Raw genomic sequence first — 22,836 nt, forward strand, 5'->3', positions numbered from 1 at the left:
GTGCTGCTGGCGGGGGGGGGGGCTGTCCCCCCATACCTCCCCTTCCCTTTTGCAGAGGGAAACGTGGTGCAAATCCCTGTGGGATTGGGACAAGGGCTGGCTTGGGGGGGTCCGGGGGAGTTAAGGGGGTCATCTGCTTTGGAATCGCCACCCCAGGGGACCCACTGGCTACAAAGCAAAGGCGGCTGGGGGGGCGAGGGGGGGCACCCAGGGGTGCAGTGGGGGTCCCTTAGTGTGCAATGAGCGATCCCTCAGGGCTGCAATGAGGGTCCCTCGGGGGGACCCTCGGGGGTGCAAAGGCGGTCCCATGGGGGTGCGGGGCGTCCATTGGGATGCAATGGGGGGGTGTGCGCCCCACGAGGTTACAACGAGCATCCCACGGGAGAAGCCTCCCCCCGCGCCCCGCTCCGGCCGAGGACCCCCCAGCCAGCCCCCCCTCGGGGCCGGGGGTGTCGCCGGGCCCCCTACTCACCATGGCTGTGCCCCCGCTCCGCCGGCCCGGCCCCGCTGGGGCGCTGAGCCCGGCCCAGCCCGCGCTGCCGCCGCGGCCTAGCGAGGGTGGCGGGGGGGGGGACGAGCAGGGGATGTACCTGGGATGGGAAACCAATGGGGCCGCGGAGGGACGGGCTTCCCGCGCGCCTCCCTTAACTCTTTCGGGAGGGGGCCCAAACCCCGTTTGGGGGGAGCCCCGCGTGTTCCCCGGGAGCGTCCCCCCGAGAGCCCCCCGGCTCTCCCGGCCGCGGGGGGATGTGGCGCGTCCCAGGGGAGCGCAAGGCGCGATCCCGTCGGTGCTGCGTGTGCAAGGGGAAAAGCACGTGGGACTGTGGGATGAGCGCCCGGTCCTGCGAGCACAGTGTGCTCGTGCAAGCGCCAGTCGTACACGGACACGAGTGTGCGAGTGTGCAAACGCGTGCTCGTGCAAACAAACGGTGTCACGAACCGCGTGTGCGAGGGGCACGCGTGCAGTCGAGCACTGGTGGAGGTGTGAGTGTGCCAGAGCGCAGGGGGTGCTGCCCGCGCCCTGCCGCTGGTCCGTGCAAGAGCGTGGTTGTGCACACGTGTTAAGTGTGCAAGAGGGAGCTTTTCCGCACCCGCACGCAACTCACGGCTGCGCTGCCGTGGTGACAGGAGCGGGACAGGCATGGGGACACATGGTGCCACCAAACACCACATCCCCCCCCCCCCCCCCCCGCTCGCACCGCACCGACAAGCTGAGCACTGACGTGCTCATCACACCCACGGGGCTCTGAATGGCTTTGCTGGGCTGGGGAAGGGCTTGGGGCGGCTTCAAAGGGGTGGATGAGGGGTGGAAGAAGGGGGTGCTGGAGGGATTTAGGGGTTCCTGGGGGATCTGGGGGGTCCGCAGGGGGACGTGCCCGTCCCGTGGCGCCGGGGCGGCGTTGGGGCGCTCTTGGTCGCATCCTGGACACTCTCGGGGAGCGGATTTTTGGGCCGAGACCGCCACCTTCTGGGAGGCCACCCACGGCCCCGCGGGGCACGGAGCCCCCCGGACCCCCGCGATGGGGAAACTGAGCCAGGGAAGGGGGTCAATACCACCACCACCCCCCCGCCATTGTCACCACGTGTTTACTGTGGGACCTACAGTAACGCCGCGGGGTCGCAGCAGGGACCATTTGTGGGCCTCAGCAGGAGCCCGCGTGGGGAAACTGAGGCAGGGGGACCATCACCTCCAGCACAGCCCCTCGCTGGTGTCGCTGGCACGGCTTGGGTGAAAATAACGCAAAATCCGGCAAAACACACATCTACCCCCCGGGTGGGGCACCACAATTCACCCCAGTTTCCCGGGGTGGCGGGGGAGGGTTGCCCAACTCCCACAGCCAGGCTTGCTGCTCCCCAGTCCTCCCACTCCTCCCAGTATAACCCGGCAGAGGGCACCAGTAAGCCCAGTTTGTGGCCTTTTGTCCCCCCCCTCCCCGCCCCTTGCTGGCAGCGGGGGGAGGGTGGAGGAAGGGGAGGAGGAGGAGGAGGCGAAGGCCGGGTGCGGGGGGATTTAAAGGCCCGCGGTCCCCCCGGCCCGGCCTCCTCACGCCGCCCAGAGGGACGTGGGTGTCGGGACCCAAGTTTGTGCGGGTACGTGTGTGACCCCCTCCCCTCTCCGGTAAGGACCCTCCGGGCCACCGCTGCCACCCCGGGGGAGCGGGGGGTCCCCGGGGAGCGGGGGGAGCAGCGGAGGGGAGGTGCGATGGGGATGCGGGGGGTGATGGGAGGCGGAGGTGCCATGGGGACACGGGGTGTGATGGGGCCGTGGATGTGCAACAGGGACACGGGGGTGCCGTGGGGCTCTGATGGGGACATGGATAGGATGGGGACACGGGTGTGCGACAGGGACGTGAGTGTGTGGTGAGGACACGGGTGTGCGACAGGGACGTGGGTGTGCGATGGGGCCACGGGCATCTGGTGGGGCCACGGACACGGGATGGGGACACGGACATGCAGTAAGGACACGGGTGTGTGATGGGACATAGGTGTGCAACAGGAACACAAGTGTGCAACGGGGATGGGGATGTGATGGGGGCACAGGCCGGGGACGGGGACAGGGGTGTGTGAAGGGAACATGGAGGTGCACTGGGGACACGGGCATACACAGGGGACGGGACACGCCGTGGGGACAGGGGTGTACAATGGGGATGCAGACGTGCAGCAGTGACATGGACGTGGGATGGGGACACATATGGGATGGGGACATGGCCATGTGGTGGGGACCCCAACGTGCAATGGGGACTCAGTCATGGTGGGGACATTGGCCACGTAGCGGGGACCCCGCTGTGCCACGGGGGCCGTGCCACCGTCCCCCAGCCCGGGTTGGTGACAGTGAGGTGACGTCCCATGAAGCTGGCGGGTCCCCGGGGGGTCACATCGGTGACTGCGCAGGGAAGGGGCGTTTCCTTCTGTCCCCGCTTGGCTGACCCGGGGCGAAGGTCTCGGTGGGGAAACTGAGGCACGAGCGGGTGCCACCCGCAGCTCTCTCTGTGCAGCACCCGCTCAGCACCGCACGATGAAGGCTCTTCTCCTCCTCCTCGCCCAGCTCTGCTCGGCATCGCTGGTCCCCGGTAGGTGACGTTTGGGGGGCGGCACCCCGGCAGCGGGTGCCGTTGGGTGCTATGGATCCCGGTTCCCCACAGAGAGGGAGAAGGACCCCGAGTACTGGCGGCGGCAGGCGCAGGAGACCCTGCGGAACGCGCTGAGGCTGCAGCGCCTCAACCAGAACGTGGCCAAGAACCTCATCCTCTTCCTGGGGGATGGTGAGATGGGGGAACCCACCCTGGGCTGGGGGAGCGGCGCTGGGGGGGGCGGGGATGCCATGAACTGGGTGCAGTAAAGTGGGGGCTGTGGTGAACTGGGTGTGGGATACGTTGGGTGTTGTGGAAAAGGGGGTGCTGAGGTGAGGTGGGTGCTGAGATAAACTGGGTTTGTAGTAAGGTTTTGCTGGGGTAAAGTGGGTTTGTAAGAAGTTGGGTGCTGGGGTGAACTGGGTTTGCAGTAAGATATGTGCAGGGGTAAACTGGGTTTGCAGTAAGCTGGGTGCTGGGATAAACTGGGTTTGTAAGCATGTGGGTGCTGGGATAAAACTGGGTTTGCAGTAAGATATGTGCTGGGGTAAACTGGGTTTGTAAGAAGCTGGGTGCTGGGATAAATTGGGTTTGCAGTAAGGTGAGTGCTGGGGTAACTGGGTTTGCAATAAGGTATGTGCTGGGGTAAACTGGGTTTGCAGTAAGGTTTTGCTGGGGTAACTGGGTTTGCAGTAAGGTATGTGCTGGGGTAAACTGGGTTTGCAGTAAGGTGTGTGTGCTAAGGTAAACTGGGTTTGTAAGCAGGTGGGTGCTGGGATAGAACTGGGTTTGCAAGAAGTTGGGTGCTGCGATGAATTGAGTTTTCAAGAAGCTGGGGGCTGGGATAAACTGGGTGCTGGAATGAACTGGATTTGCAAAAAAATGGGTGCTGTGGTAACTTGGATTTGCAATAAACTGGGTGCTGTGGTAACTTGGATTTGCAAACCAAAACCTGGGTGCTGCAGTAAATTTGGTTTGCACTAAATTGGGTGCTGGGATGAACTGGTTGATGGGATGAACTGGATTTACAGTAAGTTGGGTGCTGCAATAAATTGGGTTTGCAGTGAAATTGGGTGTTGGGGTAAACTGGGTTGCAATAAATTGGATCCTGGGGTAAACTGGGTGCTGCAATGAACTAGGATTGCGATAAACTGGGTGCTGGGATTAATGGGTTTGCAAAAAACTGGGTGCTGGATAAACTGGGTTTGCAGGAATTTTGGTGCTGCAATGGACTGGGTACTGGGATAAACTGGGACTGCAAAAAATTGAGTGCTGGGGTAAACTGGGATTGCAATAAACTGTGTGCTGGAATAGATGAGGTTTGCAAAAAATTGAGTGCTGGGAGAAACTGGATTCTGGGATAAACTGTGCTGGGATGAATTGGATTTGCAAAAAGTTGGGTGCTGCAATAAGTTGAGTTCTGCAATAAACTGGGTTTGCAAAGAAACTGGGTGCTGGGATAAACTGGATGCAGAATAAACTGGGCTTGCAGAAAATTAGGTGCTTCAATAAACTGTGCACTGGGATAAACTGGGTGCACGGTAAGCTGGGCTTGCAGAAAACTGGGTGCTGGGATAAAATTGAGACTCAATAAATTGTGCTTGCAGAAAACCGGGGGCTGGTGTAAACTGGGTGCACAATAAACTGGGCTTGCAAACCATTGGGTGCTGCAATAAACTGGGTTTGCAGAAAACTAGGTGCTTCAATAAACTGGGTTCTGTGGCAAACTGGGTGCTGGGATAAACTGGGTGCACAATAAACTGGGCTTGCAGAAAACCGAGTGCTGCAATAAACTGGATTTGCAATAAGCTGGGTGCTGGGATAAACTGGGTGCTGCAATAAACTGGGCTGGCAGAAAACTGAGTGCTGGGATAAACTGGGTTTGCGATGGACTGGGACAGACGGGGTTGGTGTGAACGGGTCTGGTGCTGCCCGGTGTCACCATGGCCCGTGTGCCGAGCTGCCCCTGCTCAGCTGTCCCTGCCCCGTGTCCCCCAGGCATGGGCGTCTCCACGGTCACGGCCGCCCGCATCCTCAAGGGGCAGCTGCAGCACGGGCAGGGCGAGGAGAGCCTGCTGGAGATGGAGAAGTTCCCCTACGTGGCCCTGGCCAAGGTGAGCCCCCTGGGGCGCCCGCGGGAACCCGGCACCCACCGCAAGGTCACGGGCGGGCGGCATCGACCGAGCTGAAATTAGGTCAGGGGCGGGCGCAGGGAGCTGGTCCGGTGCCCGCTGGCCATGCCAGGGCTGGCCATGGGAACAGAGAGGGGGGGCAGGAGGAGCCCGGTGACTGCGGGACACCACGGGACCCCCCCCCCCCGCTTCGCCTGGGGTCGTTTTGCTGAGCAAAACACTGGGTTTTGTAACTAAGTTGGAAGTCGTGGCCATCCCTGTTCGCCCCCTGAGGGTGCCTGTGGCAGGGGCTTTGCTCTCCCTGCCAAAAAACGGGCTGGAAGAAGGCCAAAAGTAGCAAAATGCAGGGGGGGGCTGTGCCACCACACTGAGGGGCAAAACAGGGACTTAGGGGCAAAAGAGGCACAGGTGGGATGGGGGCCCATGCAGGCAAAACAGCACAGGGAGGGGAGCTCCAGGGTGGGGACAATGATGATGGGTGGGGATGATGGTGGTGACAACGCTGGTGATAACGATGGTGGTGACAACGGTGGTGTTTTTTCCATCTTCCACCCCTCCAGACCTACAACACCAATGCCCAGGTGCCCGACAGCGCTGGCACGGCCACTGCCTACCTGTGCGGTGTCAAAGCCAACGAGGGCACCCTGGGCGTCAGCGCCGGCGTCACCCGCGACCGCTGCAACACCACCAAGGGCCAGGAGGTGACCTCCATCCTCCGCTGGGCTAAGGACGCAGGTGAGGGGCCGGGGAGCACTCGGGGGGCAGGTGGAGCGGCAGCTTTGGGGCTGTTCTCACTGTCGTCCCCTGGGCTCGGGGTGCAGGGAAGGCCGTGGGGATCGTCACCACCACGCGCGTGACCCACGCGACGCCCAGCGCCGCCTACGCCCACTCTGCCAACCGCGACTGGTACTCGGACGGGGAGATGCCCCCGGACGCCCTGGAGGGCGGCTGCAAGGACATTGCCCGGCAGCTGGTGGAGAACATTCCCGACATTGAGGTAGGGATGGGGATGGGGTCACCGGAGTGTGGGCTGGAGCCAGCAGGGACGGGACCAGGACCACCTGGGGTGGGGGTTGGAACCATCCAGGGATGGGAATGGGGCCATGGGGAGTTGTGGGACCAAGACTACCACTGGTTGAAGGGCTGGGATTCCCAGGAGATGTTGGGCTGGAACCACCAGTGGTTGAAGAGCTGGGATTCCCAGGAGATGTTGGGCTGGAACCACCAGTGGTTGAAGAGCTGGGACTCCCAGGAGATGTTGGGCTGGAACCACCAAGGGATGCAGGGCCAGGACTGTGAGTGGGTACAGGGCATGGACCACCCCTGCAGATGTGAGGCTGAGACCACCCATGGGTGCAGGGCCAGGACTGTGGGTAGATCCGGGGCCAGGACCACCAATGGGTGCAGAGTTGGGATCCACATAAGATGCTGAACTGGAACCACCCATGGGTGCAGATTCAGGACTACCCATGGGTGCAAAGCCAGGATCCCCAGCATCTGTGGGACCAGGACCACCCATGGGTGCAGATCCAGAACCTCCAGCAGCTGTGGGACCAGGACCACCCATGGGTGCAGAGTCAGAATCCCCAGTGGATACTGGACCAGGACCACCCATGGGTGGGGTACCAGGACTGTTGTGTGCACATGAGACCAGGAACCCCATCAGACACAGGTCTTGGACCACAAAGCACATACAGAATCAGAGCCCCAGATCCCCTCCTCCAGCAGCCCCTACCCTTCCCATACTTCCCAGGACCAAAACTCTCCCTTTCCCCCCCCAAATCTGCCCCTTGCTGTGGATTTATGCAGAAATTCAGCCCCGTAAATAAATCCTCTTCTGTCCTTCAAAATAGCCCCAAAGCAAAACATCCCAGCCTGTTATTTAGCTCTTTAATAGCCTCTTTTGCTATTTTTTTTCCCTTTAAAATAATTTTAACTCTGTCCCAGGCTGGAAATAATTATATAGTGGGGAAAAGATTTTTTTTTCCCTTTTTTTTTTTGCCTTAATAATTTTGGCATTGGTGTTTTGCAGCTTTATAATTCACCTTCCACACCGAGAAAGGGGGGGAAATACAAAAAAAACATAAAATCTCTACTGGGTTATAAATAACAGAGGCCAAATAAATCAGGCTCCAAAGCAAACAGGGAGAGCCACGGGATGGGGCTCCATCCCGGCGGGTTCATGTGGGGATCCCGATGTGGAGCATCCTTCCCGCAGAAGGGGGAAAAAAAAATAGCCAAAAAGCCAAACTCCCTGCTGGAAATGGTTATTTTTGTCCTGGGTTTTAATTAATAGGAAGAGATTCAGGGTTATTTTGAGCGAGGTGAAATTCCTCGGGTGTTTTCGCCCGCAACGCCGGGGTTTTCCTGGACATCCCGCTCCGCCTCCTCAGGGTCTTCCCCCCCCATTAAACCCCTCAAAAATTAAAAGTAATTAAAAATTATTTTTAAAATACGTTTTCTCCCTGCTTTTGCAGGTGATCATGGGCGGAGGGAGGAAATACATGTTCCCCAAAAACGCCAGTGACGTGGAATATCCCCGCGAGGAGAAGCACCGGGGCACCCGCCTGGACCGCAGGAACCTCGTCCAGGCGTGGCAGGAGGCCAAACCCCCCGGCAAGGTGACACTGTGACCCTGCAGAGCCATTCCTGGGGGCTGGAATGCTCTGGGGAGCAGCCCTGGGGGTGGCTGAGGTGCTGGGGAGGTGACAGTGCCTGTCCCCTGTCCCCAGGTTGCCAAGTACGTGTGGAACCGGCGGGAGCTGCTGGCGCTCAACCTCAGCCGTGTCGACTTCCTCCTGGGTGAGTCCTGGCACCCAGGGGTGCTCCAACCTCAGCTGGGTGCTTTGGGGGGGACCCCTGGGCTGTACTGGGGCAGCTGGAGTGGCCAGTTATCCCCCCAAGGATGGTGCTGGCTCCAAGGGATGCTGGTATCCCACCCCAAGGATACTGGGACCTCCCACCCAGCGATGCTGGTACCTCCAAAGGATGCTGGTATCCCCCTAAAGATGCTGCTACTTCCCTGGGGATGCTGGTACTCCCCCTCCTGGGGATGCTGGTGCCCCAAAGGGATGCTGTTATGCCCTCAAGGTTGCTGCTACTTCTCCCCTCCCCAGGGATGCTTCTGCATCCTGGGAATGCTGGTTGGTACCCCCTAAAGATGCTGTACCCCCTCCCAAGGATACTGATACCCACTCTAGGAATGCTGGTGCCCCAAAGGGATGGTGTTAAGCCCCCAAGGATGCTGCTACTCCCCCTCCTAGGGATACTTCTACCTCCCAGGAATCCTGGTACCCCTCTCCAAAGATGCTGGACCCCACCCTAGGGATGCTGGTACTCCCCCAGGATCCTGCTCCCCACCCTGGGGATGCTGGTACCCCCAAGGGATGGTGTTATACCCCCAAGGATGCTGCTACTCCCCTTCCTAGGAATTCCAGTATTCCTCCCAAAGATGCTGGTGCCCCAAAGAGATGCTGTAACACCCCCAAGGAGGCTGCTACCCCCACCCTGGGATGCATCTGCCTCCTAGGAATGCAGGTTTTTTGCCAGTGGTGCAACTCCCAGCCCGGCCGGGATGTGGGATCCATCCGGGCCGGAGGAAGGAAGGGCCAGGACTATCCCACAGTTCCTATCTAATCTCCCACGGTGGCGTGTGAAATGCTTGAGTCAGCACGAGGAGCAGGATTTGGCCTCCCTTTTTGTTTTGGTGGGGGAAGGATGTCCCCAGCAGTGTCCCTGTCCCTGTCCTCAGGCCTCTTCGAGCCCGGGGACATGGTGTATGAGCTGGACAGGAACAACGAGACAGATCCTTCCCTCAGCGAGATGGTGGCTGTGGCCATCAGGATGCTCCAGAAAAACCCCCGTGGCTTCTTCCTCCTGGTTGAAGGTGGGGGGTGATGGGGGCGCAAAAATGGGGGATAAAAGGGAATGATGGGGGGTGAGAAAATGGGGGGTAAAAGGGGGTTATGGGGGGTGCAAAAAAGGGGGTGCAAATAGGGAAGGATTGGACAAAAGGGGGTGCAAAAGGAGGATAAGGGGGTGATGGGGGTGCAAAAAGGGGGGATTAAAGGGGATAATGCGGGGTGCAAAAGAGGATATGCAAAAAGAGGGGGATGGGTAAATGGGGTGGTAGAGGTACAAAGAGGGGGAATAAAGAGGGTGATGGGGTGCAAAAGGGGAGGTGCAAAAAGTGGAGGATTGAGTGAAGAGGAAGTGTGTAAAAAGTGAGGGATAGAAAGGGCAACAGGATGGCAAAGGAGGTGATGGGGTACCAAAAGTGGGGATAATGGGGAGATGGAGGTGCAACAAAGAGGGAGAATAGGGATGGAGGATAAAGGGCTGATGGGGGATGCATGAAGGTGGGATAAAGGGGGTATGGGGAAATGTAGAAAGGTGGATATGGGGGTGAGGTGGGATGCAAAGCGAGGGGATAATGGGGATGACGGAGGAATGAAAAAAGGAGGGGAAATGGGAATGAGGATGCAAAAGGGGAGGATGGGGAATGTAAAAAGGGGGCGATAAAGGGGGTGATTGGGGTGCAAAGGGCGATAAACACGCATTGGGGGGATGCAGGAGCGGGTGTAAGGGGGGTGCAGAGCTGGGACGAGGAGCGTGCCGGGGGCCGGACGCTCCGGGGGTGATGCCGAGCGGTGCCGGGTCCCTCAGGCGGCCGCATCGACCACGGGCACCACGAGGGGAAGGCGAAGCAGGCGCTGCACGAGGCCGTGGAGCTGGACCGGGCCATCGGCCTGGCCACGCGCCTCACGTCGGCACAGGACACCCTGAGCGTCGTCACCGCCGACCACTCGCACGTCTTCACCTTCGGCGGCTACACCCCCCGCGGGAACCCCATCTTCGGTGAGCGCGGGGCCGGGGGCGCCTGGGGGACACCTCGGGGACACCGTGGGGATGTCCCACCCCGCTGACTGTGCCCCCACTGCCAGGTCTGGCCCCCATGCAGAGCGACGTGGACCGCAAGCCCTTCACCTCCATCCTCTACGGCAACGGCCCCGGCTACAAAATCGTGGCGGGCGAGCGAGAAAACGTCTCCGCTGTGGATTTTGGTGAGTCTGCTTTGGGCCAAAACCCCTTAAAATTGTCCCAGCTTGCCTATATTGTTTTGTTTTGTTTTGTTTTTAAATCGTTCTAATTTTTGGTTTAATTATTGTAACTTTTCCCCCAGCACACGCTGACTACCAGGCACAGTCGGCCGTGCCGCTGCGGCAGGAGACCCACGGCGGCGAGGACGTGGCCGTGTTCGCCCAGGGCCCCATGGCCCACCTGCTCCACGGGGTCCACGAGCAGAACTACATCCCCCACGCCATGGCCTACGCCGCCTGCATCGGCTCCAACCGCGGCCACTGCAACGCCGGCGCCCGCCCCGCCGCCCCCCTGCTCCTGCCCTTCCTCACCCTCCTCGTCCTCCTCTGCTAAAGTGCCTCTTGCAGATCGCCTGGGGGGGATTTATTTTTAATTCATCCCCCCTTTTTATGTTTTTTTTGTGGAGAGCAGCGCCCGGGAAAGAGGAGAGAAGGAGAACAGAGAGACTCAGCGGAGCAAAAGCAGCCGCCGGCGGTTTGGTGCTGGGAGCTGCCTCTGTAAATACACGGTTCCTTCCCTATAATTAGCAGCGTTCCCTGCCCTGTCCCAAACCCACTGTGGGATTTGGGATGGCAGCTGGAGCCTCGGTGGATAAAACCCCCTCTTTGAGCGGAACGCAATGGGGCTGGGTCCCAAAATGCCTCCCAAATGTCCCTTGGCTGAGGACTGACCCCGCTGCCCAGCTCGTCACATGTGTGGGGAGCCAGAAACCACGCCAAGATGGGGAAAAAAAATTAACTCAACAGGTTAATTTGTCCCTAAACTTGGTTTTTGTTGTGTCCTCAGTGATTGATTTTGCTTTAAAAATCCTTTGGCTTGAGGCAATTTGCTGCCCCGGGAGGGATCTTGGGGAGGTTGGGAGGGGGGAAGGCAAAGGCAGCAAAGTGGGTGGGACACGCTGGGACACGCCCCTTTCATTAGGTCGAGGTAATTAGGGGGCAATTAGGAGATGGGGTCACGAGGGGAGGGGTCTTGTGCAGCTCACAGGGTGCTGGGGGGGCGAGGGTTGAGCTGGGAGAGGGGCACTGGGTGTGCAAATGCTGCTGGGAGTGTGTGAACATCACTGAAACGTCACAGTGCTCGTGCAGATGTCACTGTGCAGATGTCACTGTGCACGTGCCAGCACTGCCAGAGCTGAGCAAGAGGTGCCTGGGGTGTGCAAATGCCACTGGGCACTTGGGAAATGCCACTGGGCACAGTGCCTGGCACATGCAGATGTCACTGTGCTTGTGCAAGTGCCACCACACACGTGCAGAAGTCACTGTGTGTGTGCCGCTGTTACTGTGCTTGTGTGAAGGGTTCCTTGCACGTGCAAAAGCCACTGTCCATGTGCAAATGGTGCCTTGCACGTGCAACTGTCACTGTGCTTGTGCAGATGTCACCGTGCAAATGTCACTGTGCTTGTGCAGATGTCACTGTGCACATACAAAAGTCACCATGCATGTCTGTGCAGCACTGTGCGTGTGCAGATGCCACTGTGCTTGTGCAAAGGGCTCCTTGGACGTGCAAATGTCCCTGTGCAAGTGCAGATGTCCCTGTGCACGTAAAAAAATGCCACCTGTGAAAGTCACTGTGTGCTGGCTTGCAGTGCCTGGCACACGGAAGTGTCACTGCACTTGTGCAAAGGGTTCTTGTGCAGGGGCAAACACCACTGTGCACATACAATGGATTCCTTGAATGTGCAAATGCCACTGTGCCCGTGCAAAAGTTGCTCTGCACGTGCAAAAGTGCCAAGGGGAAGATGCAGAACTCTCCACGCACGCGCCAACGGCACTGTGCTTGTGCAAAGGGTTCCTCGCACGTGCAAAATGCCACAGTGCGACGTGCGAAGGTCACCGTGCGCCGGCTTGCAGTGCCCTGCACGTGGAAATGTCACTGTGCTTGTGCAAAGGGTTCCTTGCACGTGCAGACGTCCCTGTGCATGTGCAAAATGCCACAGTGCAACATGTGAAGGTCACCGTGCGCCGGCTTGAAGGACCTTGCACAAGGAAGGACCTTGCTCCTTGCAAGGAGCAAATGGCTCCTTGCACACACAAATGTCACCGTGCCCGTCTGAGATCCCCCCGTGCACGTGCAAAGGTCACTGTGCCTGCGCATGAGGTGTTTTGCGTGTGCAGACGTTCCCTGTGCCCGTGCAAGAGTCCCGGTGCCCGTGTGACACGCCCCGGTGCCCACAGAGGTGTCACTGCACGGGTGAAATGCCAGCGGGCACGTGTCAAAGCCACCACGTGTGTGCAGTGCCTGGCACGTGGAGATGTCACTGTGCTCGTGCAAAACACTCCTTGCACGTGCAGATTTCCCCGTGCCCGTGTGACCCCCCCACGGGAGGCACGGGAGGTCCCTGTGCTCGTGCAAGCCCTGCCCCGGCTGAGCCGACACCACGTTCCCGTGCCAATTCCCCCCTCGAGCAGGAATGCACGCCCCAGCTGAGCTGGGCACTGCCAACACCCCCCTGAGCACCTCCGAACCCCTCTCGGACTCTCCGGCCCTCCCCTAAATAAACCCCACCCCACCAATTTCATAATTAAAAACGTGGTTCCTCATTAACCAGGGCCCTTCGTGGGGGGGTGCAGTCGGTGACCTCCTCGGGGCTGGGTGTGGGGGGGCTCTGACACCCCCCTTGCCCGGCACCCTTTGCTCCCCCCCGGCATTGCCGGCGTCGCCGGATCCCAACCACAGCCCCACCGCCGGCGCTTCCCAGAACTCCGGCAGCCCCGGGCTATGTTTAACCACTCCCGGGGTGCCGCGTGGTTTTTGGGGGTTCGGGGGGGGGGGGGGAAACCACGTTCTCTTGGCCGGGGGGTTGGCAGGACGCCGGCGGCCACCGGGGCCGCGGCCAAACGCCGCTCCCGACGCCGGGCTGACCACGGGAGCCAAGCAGAGGCTGGTTTTGGGGGGGGTGAAGCCACTGCCTGCCGTATTTTGGGGTACCCGCAGCCCCCTCCCAAAAATAGGGAACATCAAAGAAAGGCTTTGCTTGGCCTGGCTGCTGGGAAACCTCAAAATTTGGCTTAAATGACCCCCAGAATGGGTGAATTTGGGGGTGTTTTTATAGCCCCCCGCTGATGTTTGGGGTTTTGGGGACACCCCCCAACCCAGATATTGGGGTCCACCTGCTGTAGCGATAAATAAACCTTTATTTTATACAGGACTCACGGGAAACACAAACACGAGTTGGGGAGGTGTGAAAAAATAATCCTCCCCTCCCCCCAATTCCAGCCTCCGACCCATTCCGGAGCTTTTCTCCCTTAAAATAAAGGTGGGGAGGGGGAGCCCCACTTTGGGGTTACCCTGGATTTGAGCCCCCCATTTCTTTTGTAGGAAGGGGGTGATGCTGGGGTTGGACCCGCTCCTCATTTTGGGGTCACGGCAGAGGGGGGGCCCTTTGTGGTGCATCACCCCCCCTCCCCGGAGGGGTATTTGGGGTGACAGAGATTGTCTGGAGGGGGGGACACTCCCATTTTTGGGGGGGTCCCCCCAAATCCTGCACTGGGGACGATGGCTTCAGCTCCTGGCATGGGGATGGCACACGGGGGGAATGGGGGGGCGAAGCGGTGACCCCCCCGCGGGTGGGGGGGTGACTATGAGCCCTGTGGGAGGGACATCAGTGGGGGCACCCCAGTGTGGGCACCCCCATACTGGGGTGCACTGGTGGGGGGGCACAGCCTCACCGGATTATGGGGGGGCTGCTCCAGCTGGATTTTGATCTCGGGGCAGGGGGAGTCGGGGGGGCGGCGGCCTGGGGGAAAGGGGGGGCCATGAGCACCCCGGGGGGACCCCCAGCCCGTGGGGACCCCCAGCCCGTGGGGCCCTGACACCCCGGTGAGGGGCTACTGGGGGGGCTCCGGGGGTTCAGGGGCTCCTGGGGGGTACCTGTGGGGGTCCCAGGGGGGTCATCTGGCCAGGGGGTGTCGGGGAAGGCATTGCGGTGGGTCCCCGAGGGTGAGCGGCTCTCCTAAGGGGGCAGGGGGCGTCACGGGGGTGCTGTCCCCCCTCGGCCCCCCCAGCACCCACCCTGCCCCCTGGGCACCCCGTACCCGGCCCGGTTCGGGCTCCTCAGCGGCGCTGCCGAAGCTGCTGGCACTGGAGGAGGAGCGGGAGAAATCCGGCGGCTCCGGCTTCTCGGCCCTGCCAGGGACAGTGCCCGTGGCCAGGGACAGTCCCCAAGGGCACGACAGGCTGGCACCGCGCCCCGTGGCCACTGCCATGGCCCACCACGATACGGTGCTGGCCCCAGGACATCCCATCCCTGTGCCACCCCGTCCTGGGACACTGCGTTCCCATGCCAGCCTGTCCCTGGGGTGTCCCATCCTCGTGCCATGCTGTCCCCATGCCATCCCACCCCTGGCATGTCCCGTCCCCATGCCACCCTGTCCCCATGCCACCCCACCCCAGGACACTGCATTCCTGTGCCATCCCATGCCTGGGATGTCCCATCCCTGTGACACCCTGTCCCCACACCATCCCACTCCTGGGATGTCCCAGCCCCATGCAATCCTACCCCTATATCCTTCTCATCACACCAACCTGTCCCCATGCCATGTGTCCCTGTGCCAGCCCATCTCTGTGCCACCCTGTGCCCAAGACACCCAAGTGCCACCTGAATCCCACAGCCCCCTGCCACCTTGTCCCTGTGCCATACAGGCCCTGTGCCACTTGACTCCTGGGTGACCCTGTCCCTGTGACACCCCATCCCTCTGGTGTCCTGTCCCCATGGTTCCTGTGCCATCCTGTGCCACCTTGGCCCAGTGCCATCCCATCCCATGTGCTCCATCCCAGTGCCCTCCAGTCCCCATGTCATCCTGTCTCTGTGCCACCTCATCCCAGTGTCACTCCACCCCAAGGTCACCCTGGCCCACTGCATTCCTGTGCTGCACCATCCCAGCACCCTCCAGTCCCCATGTTACCCTGGTACCACTCCATCCCATGTCACCCTGTCCCAGTGCCCCTTGTCCTTGCACTGCCCATCCCAGTGTCCTCCAGGGGGTGCACTGCCAGTCCCTGTGTCCCTATGTCACCCCATCCCAGTGCCCTGCCATACCCAGTGCCACCATGTCTCAATGTCTCTTGAGCTGTCCCTTCCCAGTGCTCTCCAGTCCCCATGTCACCCCGTCCCTGTGTCACCCTGATGTCACCCCATCCCAGTGCCACCTCATCCTTGGGCTGCCCCATCCCAGTGCCTGTGTCATGCTGGTACCATCCGATCCCAGTGCCACCCTGGCCTTGAGCTGCTCCATCTCAGCGCCCTTCAGTGCTGATGTCACCTTGATGTCACCCCATCCCAGTGCCCCTTGTCCTTGCACTGCCCATCCCAGTGTCCTCCAAGGGGTGCACTGCCAATCCCTGTATCCCTATGTCACCCCATCCCAGTGCCACGCCGTCCCCAGTGCCACCATGTCCCAGTGTCACCCTGTTCTTGTACTGCCCCATCCCAGTGCCCTCCAGCCCCCGTGTCACCCTGTTATCACCCTGTCCCCATCCCACCCCGCCTTGGTGCCACGCATCCCGGTGCCACCCCATCCCCTTGCCACATCATCCCAGCGCCCTCACGCCCCCTTGTCTTCCCACCGCGGTGCCACCCCTCCCGTCCCCAGGCCCCCCGTGTCCCGGTGGGGACCTGTCGTGGTGCCGGTGGCTCTCGGGGGAGCTGTGAGTGGAGCCGGAGCCCTCGGGGGCGGCGGGGCCGTCCCTGCGGGGGGCGGTGGCAGTGAGGTGACGGCGGGAGGGGACACCGGGAGGGGACACGGGGAGGGGACACCGCTCACCTGCCGGCCGGCGCCTCCTGGATGCTCTCGATGCCGATGGCGCTGGAGCGGCGGGAGCCGAGCGGGCCGGGCCGTCGCCGGGACGGGCTCTTCCCGGGCACCAGCAGCGCCTGCGGGGCGCCGTTAACGGGGGGACAGCGGGGACGGGGGGAGGAAATGGAGGGGGGACGCTCCGCGGGGACCCACCTCTTCCACCGAGCCCAGCCCGATGGCGCTGCCGCGGCGTCCCCGGCGGCTCCCGGGCACCAGCAGCGACTGCGGGCGGTACCGCGTCACCCACCGACCGGGGGCACCGGGGGGCAATGGGCATCGGGGGGCACCGGGGACAATGGGGACCGGGGGGACACCGGAGGGGGGGCAGTGGGGACCGGGGGGGCATCGGGGGAGGGCAGTGAGCACGGGGGGGACACAGTGGGGGAGGACTGGGCACCGCGGGGACACCGAGGGGGACAGGGGGCAACGGACACTCGGGGGGACACCGGGGGCGGGGCCAGGGGGAGGGGCGTGGCCGCGTAATGAACGGGGCTACGGGGAGGGGGTGGGGCAGGAGATGGGCGGGGCCCACGGAGCGGGCGTGGCTTGGAACGGGGCGTGTTTTATGGTGATGAGCAAGGCGCGGGGCCGCGGCAGGGGCGTGGCTTATGGATAAGCGGGCGTGGCATCCTAAAGAGGGGGCGTGGTCTCAGGACGAGGGCGTGGCCTCAACCGCACTCACAAATTTGCGGTGGGCGTGGCCAGAGTGGAGGGGGCGTGTCCGGAGCGGGGCTTTCTTAGGTGACCCCAGGCGGGGGGTCTGGAGGGGGGAGGACACATCGGGGTGTCCGGGGTGGGAAGGGGGTACATGGGGGGTCCCGGCCTCGGGCCTCCAGGGAGGGGCACGGCCCCCACAGTGCTGGGTGCGGGGGTCCGGGGAGTGCGTGACCCCCCCGCGCCCCCACCTTGAAGGACTCGAAGAAGCCCGGGGCGGCCGCGCCGTTGTCGGGTCGCTCGTCGTCGGGGCCGAGCCCCAGCATGGCCTGGCTGCGGGCCTGCAGCTCCTCGTGCAGCGTCTCCAGCAGAGCCGCCCGCGTCCGCTCCTGCCCCGACCCCGCGGGGCTGAGCCCGCGTGGGACCGCCCGCCCCGCACCCACCCCCCGCACCGCTGAGCCCGCGCCGGACCACCCATCCCCCGCACGGCTGCATCCATGCGGGACCAACCCCGCACCCACCCCCCGCACGGCTGCACCCATGTGAGACACCCACCCACGCACCACACATCTGTCACCCACGCAGGACCACCCCCCTCCCCGCACTCTGCACCCACCCCTGCACTGCGCTGGTGCCGCCCACGCGTGACCACCCTGGGCACCCACCCACATCACTGCACCCACGAGAGCACCCCACAATACCCCTGCCCCACGCACTCACCCACCCACCTGTACAGATGGGGACCCACAACACCCACTCCCTGCCCACCCCTGCACTGCACCTACCCCTGTCCACCCACGAGCACCCCCACGGCGTGTCCAGGTTCCACGGACACGGTGCCCGCATCCACAGCCCCACGTTGTGCCCCACGGCCCTCCCAGGCCCCTCCCAGCCAGACTGCCCCCGGGTGCCCCCCTAGCCCCCCTGTGCCCACCCCACGCCCCCCGGTGCCCCCCCAGCCCCGCCCCATGCCCGCACCTCCAGCTTGGCGAACTTCTCGGCCCGGTAACAGGCGTACTCGGCGTTGATGAGCTTCGTCAGCAGGAACTCCTGGAACTCAGGGCCCTGCGGGGCGAGGGGGCCCTGGGTGGGTGCGTGGGTGGAGGGTGCCAGCGGGGCCCCCCCAGCAGCACCCACGGGCACTCACCTTCCTGAAGACGGCGGGGTCGGGCAGCGGAGGGCCGAAGAAGGGCACGTCGTCACGGGCGGTGACCGAGACCTGCGGCAGGCGGAGGGGTGATGGGACACCCCAAGGACCCCCCCACGGGGGATGAGGATGCTGAGGCACGGGGGGGGTACCTTGTAGAGGGTGCCCTGGGTGCCCCCCTGCTCCAGCTGCACCACCACGAAGGCGTGGAGGAAGTTGGAGGCGATCATGTCGGGCACGAACGGAGTGTTCTCGTCCTGGAAGACGATGGCCACGATGTCGTTCCCGATGTGGCGCTTCCGCTGCAGCTGTGGGGACGGGGAGCCATGGAGGGGGACGGGGGGGGAGGGGACACAGCAAGGTATGAGGGACAGAGGGTGGTCACACTGTGGGGCCAAAGGGAATGGAAGACCCCAGAATCCCACAGACACCCCCCAGCACCCATGGGTGCTCCACCAGCCCCTTGCATCCCATATTTTTCCCCTGGTACTCATGGATGCCTTACCAGCCCTCTGCATCCCATAGATGTCCCTCAGCACCCATGGGTGTTCCTAGAGCTTTTGTAGTCCACAGACAATCCCCCAGCACCCATGGGGGCCCCAGGAGTCCCCTGCATTCCACAAACGCCCTCAGCACCCACAGGGTGTGCTGCTAGCCTTTGTGACTCATAAATGTCCCCCCCAGCACCCATGGGTGCCCCAGGAGTCCCCTGCATCCCACAGATACCCCCCCAGCACCCACAGATGCCCCACCAGCCCTCCCACCTATGGGGGTGCCCCGGGACCACCTACACCCCCATCCCTCTCAAGCACCCATGTGTTCCCCCCAACCCTTGCTCCCTGTTTACCCCTCAGCACCCCTGGGTGTCCCAGGACCCCGTGGCCCCCCCCAGACACCCCCCAGCACCCCTGGGTGCCCACCTGCTGGGCGTCCCCCTCAGTGTAGGGCAGTTTGGTGGACACGTGGAACATGATCTCCTTGTCTCGGAAGTGGCAGTAGACGGACTCGCTGCCCGTCTGCCCGTGCGTCACGTCCAGCCCCCCCCGGAACCTGGGTGGGTGGGTGAGACAGGCACCCTGAACACCCACGGGTGCCCCCCTTCCCCCCCAGCACCCCCCACGCACCCCTTGAAGTCCCGCAGCTGCACCCGCTGGCCCAGGACGTCGAGGAATTCGGCGAAGGCTGGGCTCTCCTCCGTGGTGCCAAAAAGCTCCTCCTCTGAGGTCTGTGGGGGGTGGGGATGGGTGGCAGCACCCACCTGGGACACCCCCCTCACCCCCACCCACCCCACCCCACCCCAGCCCGTACCTGCCCCAGTTTTTGGTAGATGACCCCAAATTTGAAGTGGTTGCTGAGCACGTGCTCGTCGAAGGCGAGGATGAGGCGGGAGGCCTGTGGGGTGGGGCGGGGTCAGAGGTTGGGGGTGGAGGGCACCCATGGGTGCCCACGTACCCCCCTCCCCACACCCCGTTACCTTGGGGTAGAGCACAGGGTAGAACCGATCCACGTTGACGTCCTCACACACCAGCTGTGGGAAGGGGGGTGATGCCATGAGGGGGTTGGGGGGCACCCATGGGTGCTGCCAAGGGCATTTGGGAGGCACCTATGGTGTTGGTAGGGGGGCCACACCCACCTTGGCCATCTGCACCACATTGGGGAACTCGGCCAGGCAGGAGATGGGCACCACGTCGTGCAGGGTGCGGGCACGGGTGCTGTGGGGTGAGGAGGAGGTCAGGGGGCACCCTTGCCCCCAGGCAGCACCCATGGGTGCCCCTGCACCCCACTCACCGCAGCAGCAGGTGGAGGTGCTCCTGCTCATCGTACTTGAGGGAGAAGACGAGGTGGCCCAGGGCCGGGTCCAGGGAGTAGTAGTTGAAGTGCTCCTGTGGGGGGGGGCCAAGCACCCGTGGCTGGGCCAGCGGGGGCTCATGGGAGGGCACCCGGGATGGGGGACACCCCAATCCGTGAGCACCGTCATCCATGAGCACCCATGTCCATGGGGCACCCATGTCCATGGGCATCATCATCCATGAGCACCCATATATATCCATGTGACACCCATGTCTGTGAGCACAATCATCCATGGGGCACCCATATCCATGGGGCACCCATATCTTTGAGCACAATAATACATGGGGCACCCACACTCATGAACACCCATATCCATGGGACACCTGTGTCCATGAGCACCCGTATCCATGAGCACCATCATCCACAAGCACCCATACCCATGGACATCATCACCCATGAGGGTCCATCCCCATGGGGCACCTTATCCATGGGGCACCCGTGTCCATGAGCACCACCATCCATGGGCACCCATATCCATGAGCATCTATCCCCACAGGGCACCCATGTCCATGAGCACCATTGTCCATGAGCACCCATGAGCACCCATGAGCACCCATGAGCACCCATGCTTATGGAGACCCCATGCCTGTGCACACTCATGGGGCACCCCTGTGTCCAGGAGCACCCATCCCATGGGGTACCCATGTCCTTAGGCACTGTCATCCATGAGCACCCATGTCCATGGGACACCCATCCTACGGACACTTGTAGGTTCCCCGTGCCCATGGACATCCACATTTACACTCACCCATCCATGGAGCACCGAGGTCCCTGAGCACCCACATCCATGAGCACCCATCCCCTTGGAGCACCCATGTGCATAATCACCCATGTCCATGGGACACCCAGGTCATTGGTCACCCGTGCCCATAAATACACACACCCATGAACACCCATGTCCCTGAGCACCCACACCCATGGGGCTCCCATGCCCATGGATACCCAATATCCACTTCCCTGAGCACCCAGTTCCACGGGGCTCCTATATCCATGGGGCACCCATGTCCAGGAGCACTCTCATGCAAGAGCATCCATGCTTACGAGGTCTCCATGCCCATACCTGTCCATACCCATGGGGAACCCACCCACCCAAGTACCCTTGTCGTGGAGCACCCATGTACATGAACACCCATATCGTGGGGCTCCCATGCCCATGGATACCTGACATCCACCTCCAGGAGCACTCAGGACCATGAGCACCCATTCCCATGGGGCTTATGCACCCATAGGAGCACACATCCACTCCCATGAGCACCCATGCCACAGGGTACCATGTCCATGAGCACCCAGCTCCATGGGGTACCCATAGCCATAGATACCCACACTCATGGCTGTGAGCACCCCAATGCACGAGCACCCATGTGCATGAGGTCTCTGTGACCATGCCCACCCACATCCATGGGGTGATCCTCCCACCCCCAGACCCCACGCCTGCAGCCCCCCGGGGCCTCACCTTGCCCAGGAAGTGCTTGCGGTAGATCTTGGCCGTGTGGTTGCCCTCCAGCTTTGCCCGGGTGCCAGGGGCCGGGGTGGGGGGCGAGTCGGGGGTCCCGCTCAGCTGGTGGTTGGTGCCCTCAATCCAGTAACCCCCGAACTGTGGCAGGAGGATGAGGGGGAACGGCCCCTCCCGGCCCAGTACCTGCACCCAGTGCCACAGTGGGTGCTCTGGGCGCCCACCCACACCCCCACACCCACCCAGTGGCCCTCGCACCCCTCTCTGGAGGGGGTGGGTGCTCTACCTCGTGCACACTGGGGTAGGGGATGTAATCCTCCTCCGTCTGCAAGACAAGGGGTGAGTGATGGCCACGGTGGTACCTGTGGCTACTGGAGCGGGTGATGGCCATGCTGGCTCCTCTGGGTGCTGGTTGGGTGCCCCCCACCCCCATGACTCCTACCTTGAGTGGTGGGGGGACGGCGTGGCGCTGCTGGGCCATCCTGCTGCCCTGGGGAGACGGGGGCTGTGGGTGCCCGTCACCCCACTGGGACTGACACCCTTGGGTGGGGAGCACCCCACGGGGGCTTACCTGGGGGTGGGGTGGTGGTGCTGGCTGGAGACACGTCTAGGTGGTGCGAAGAGGTCCGGAGGGGCCCATGGTGCTTCCTGGGGGAGAGGAGAACTCCCCCACAACCCCTCGCCGGGACGCCCGGGCAGCGGTGCCACCCCTGGAGCCGAGGGATGGCAGCGGGGCAAAGGCCACCCTGCCAGGGCCGCCCGGCTGCGGGCCGGGGGGGGGCGGGAGCGGGAGGTGCGGGGTCACTGCACAGGGGGGTCCGGCCGCTGAGACCCCCCCAACTCATCGCACCCACCCCCCCAACCCGAGGGGCTCCCTCTGCCGGCGGGAGGCGGCGGTGCGGGGGCAGCACCACGGACAGCGCCGGACACCGGGACCCGCCCCGGGCCACTGTCACCGACCCCGGGAGTGTCACCGACCCCGCGAAAGTGTCACCGACCCCGCGCCAATTTGACCATCCCCGTGCCAGTGTCACCGACCCGGTGCCAGTGTCACCATCCCCGTGCAAGCGTCACCATCCCCGTGCAAGTGTCGCTGACCCCGTGTCAATGTGACCATGCCCCTGCCAGTGTCACCAACCCCCATGCCAGTGTCACCGACGCAGTCAAAGTGCCGCCATCCCCGTGCCACGGGCACAAGCTCCAGGCAGGGAGGAGGGAGGGCTGGCACCGTGGAGGGGGGGTTGGCAGGGACCTCCCCGGGGACACGCCAGGGTGGGGACAGGGCCGGGATGTGACAGGGCCAGGACCACCATGCAAGTGTCACCAGCCCTGTGCAAATGTCACCGGCCCCGTGCAAATGCCACCCTCCTCGTGCTAGTGTGACCATCCCTGTGCCAACGCCACTGTCCCCCTGCAAACGCGACACTGGTGCAAGCACAGCCCTGGTGCAAACGTGCCCCGGTCCCGTGCAAACACAATGACGCCCCCGGTGCCAAAGGGACCCTCGCTCCGCTGTCCCCGTGCCCCGTCCCTGAGGTGCAGCCGAGCCCCGTCCCTGAGCAAACACGGCCGTGGTGCAAACCCGGTGCGGTGCGGGTGCGACCCAGCCCTGTGCAAACACAGCCGCAGC

General features: G+C 62.7%; 2 protein-coding genes across 8 annotated transcripts; one reads left to right on the forward strand and one right to left on the reverse strand.

Moving 5' to 3' along the window:
• The first annotated feature begins 1,959 nt into the window (after positions 1-1,959).
• On the forward strand, positions 1,960-11,069 carry ALPL (alkaline phosphatase, biomineralization associated). 7 transcript variants are annotated; one of them, XM_032709266.1, is made up of 12 exons: positions 1,960-2,091; positions 2,893-3,071; positions 3,144-3,263; positions 5,070-5,185; positions 5,764-5,938; positions 6,025-6,200; positions 7,681-7,824; positions 7,936-8,005; positions 8,955-9,089; positions 9,869-10,060; positions 10,147-10,266; positions 10,386-11,069. In XM_032709266.1, exons 2-12 carry the CDS (start codon positions 3,017-3,019, stop codon positions 10,634-10,636), a joined length of 1,554 nt encoding a protein of 517 aa, XP_032565157.1. In that variant the 5' UTR covers positions 1,960-2,091; positions 2,893-3,016; the 3' UTR covers positions 10,637-11,069. The 7 variants fall into 7 exon arrangements, with proteins under 7 accessions (XP_032565157.1, XP_032565155.1, XP_032565153.1 ...); XM_032709264.1 differs by having other exon boundaries at positions 1,978-2,091; positions 2,997-3,071; XM_032709262.1 differs by having other exon boundaries at positions 1,980-2,091; positions 2,983-3,071.
• A 2,353-nt stretch (positions 11,070-13,422) lies between these two features.
• RAP1GAP (RAP1 GTPase activating protein) lies at positions 13,423-22,044 on the reverse strand. Its single transcript, XM_032709254.1, has 20 exons — positions 21,785-22,044; positions 21,649-21,702; positions 21,493-21,531; positions 21,207-21,392; positions 19,691-19,785; positions 19,536-19,614; positions 19,377-19,430; positions 19,211-19,294; positions 19,027-19,127; positions 18,823-18,952; positions 18,055-18,210; positions 17,903-17,974; positions 17,734-17,820; positions 17,007-17,144; positions 16,255-16,323; positions 16,069-16,178; positions 15,921-15,992; positions 14,341-14,431; positions 14,177-14,258; positions 13,423-14,042 (listed from the first exon to the last, which is right to left on the reverse strand). Exons 2-20 carry the CDS (start codon positions 21,685-21,687, stop codon positions 13,885-13,887), a joined length of 1,842 nt encoding a protein of 613 aa, XP_032565145.1. The 5' UTR covers positions 21,688-21,702; positions 21,785-22,044; the 3' UTR covers positions 13,423-13,884.
• Between the last annotated feature and the right edge of the window lie 792 nt (positions 22,045-22,836).

Source organism: Chiroxiphia lanceolata, chromosome 22 (assembly GCF_009829145.1).
Source record: "Chiroxiphia lanceolata isolate bChiLan1 chromosome 22, bChiLan1.pri, whole genome shotgun sequence".
Classification (NCBI taxonomy): domain Eukaryota; kingdom Metazoa; phylum Chordata; class Aves; order Passeriformes; family Pipridae; genus Chiroxiphia; species Chiroxiphia lanceolata.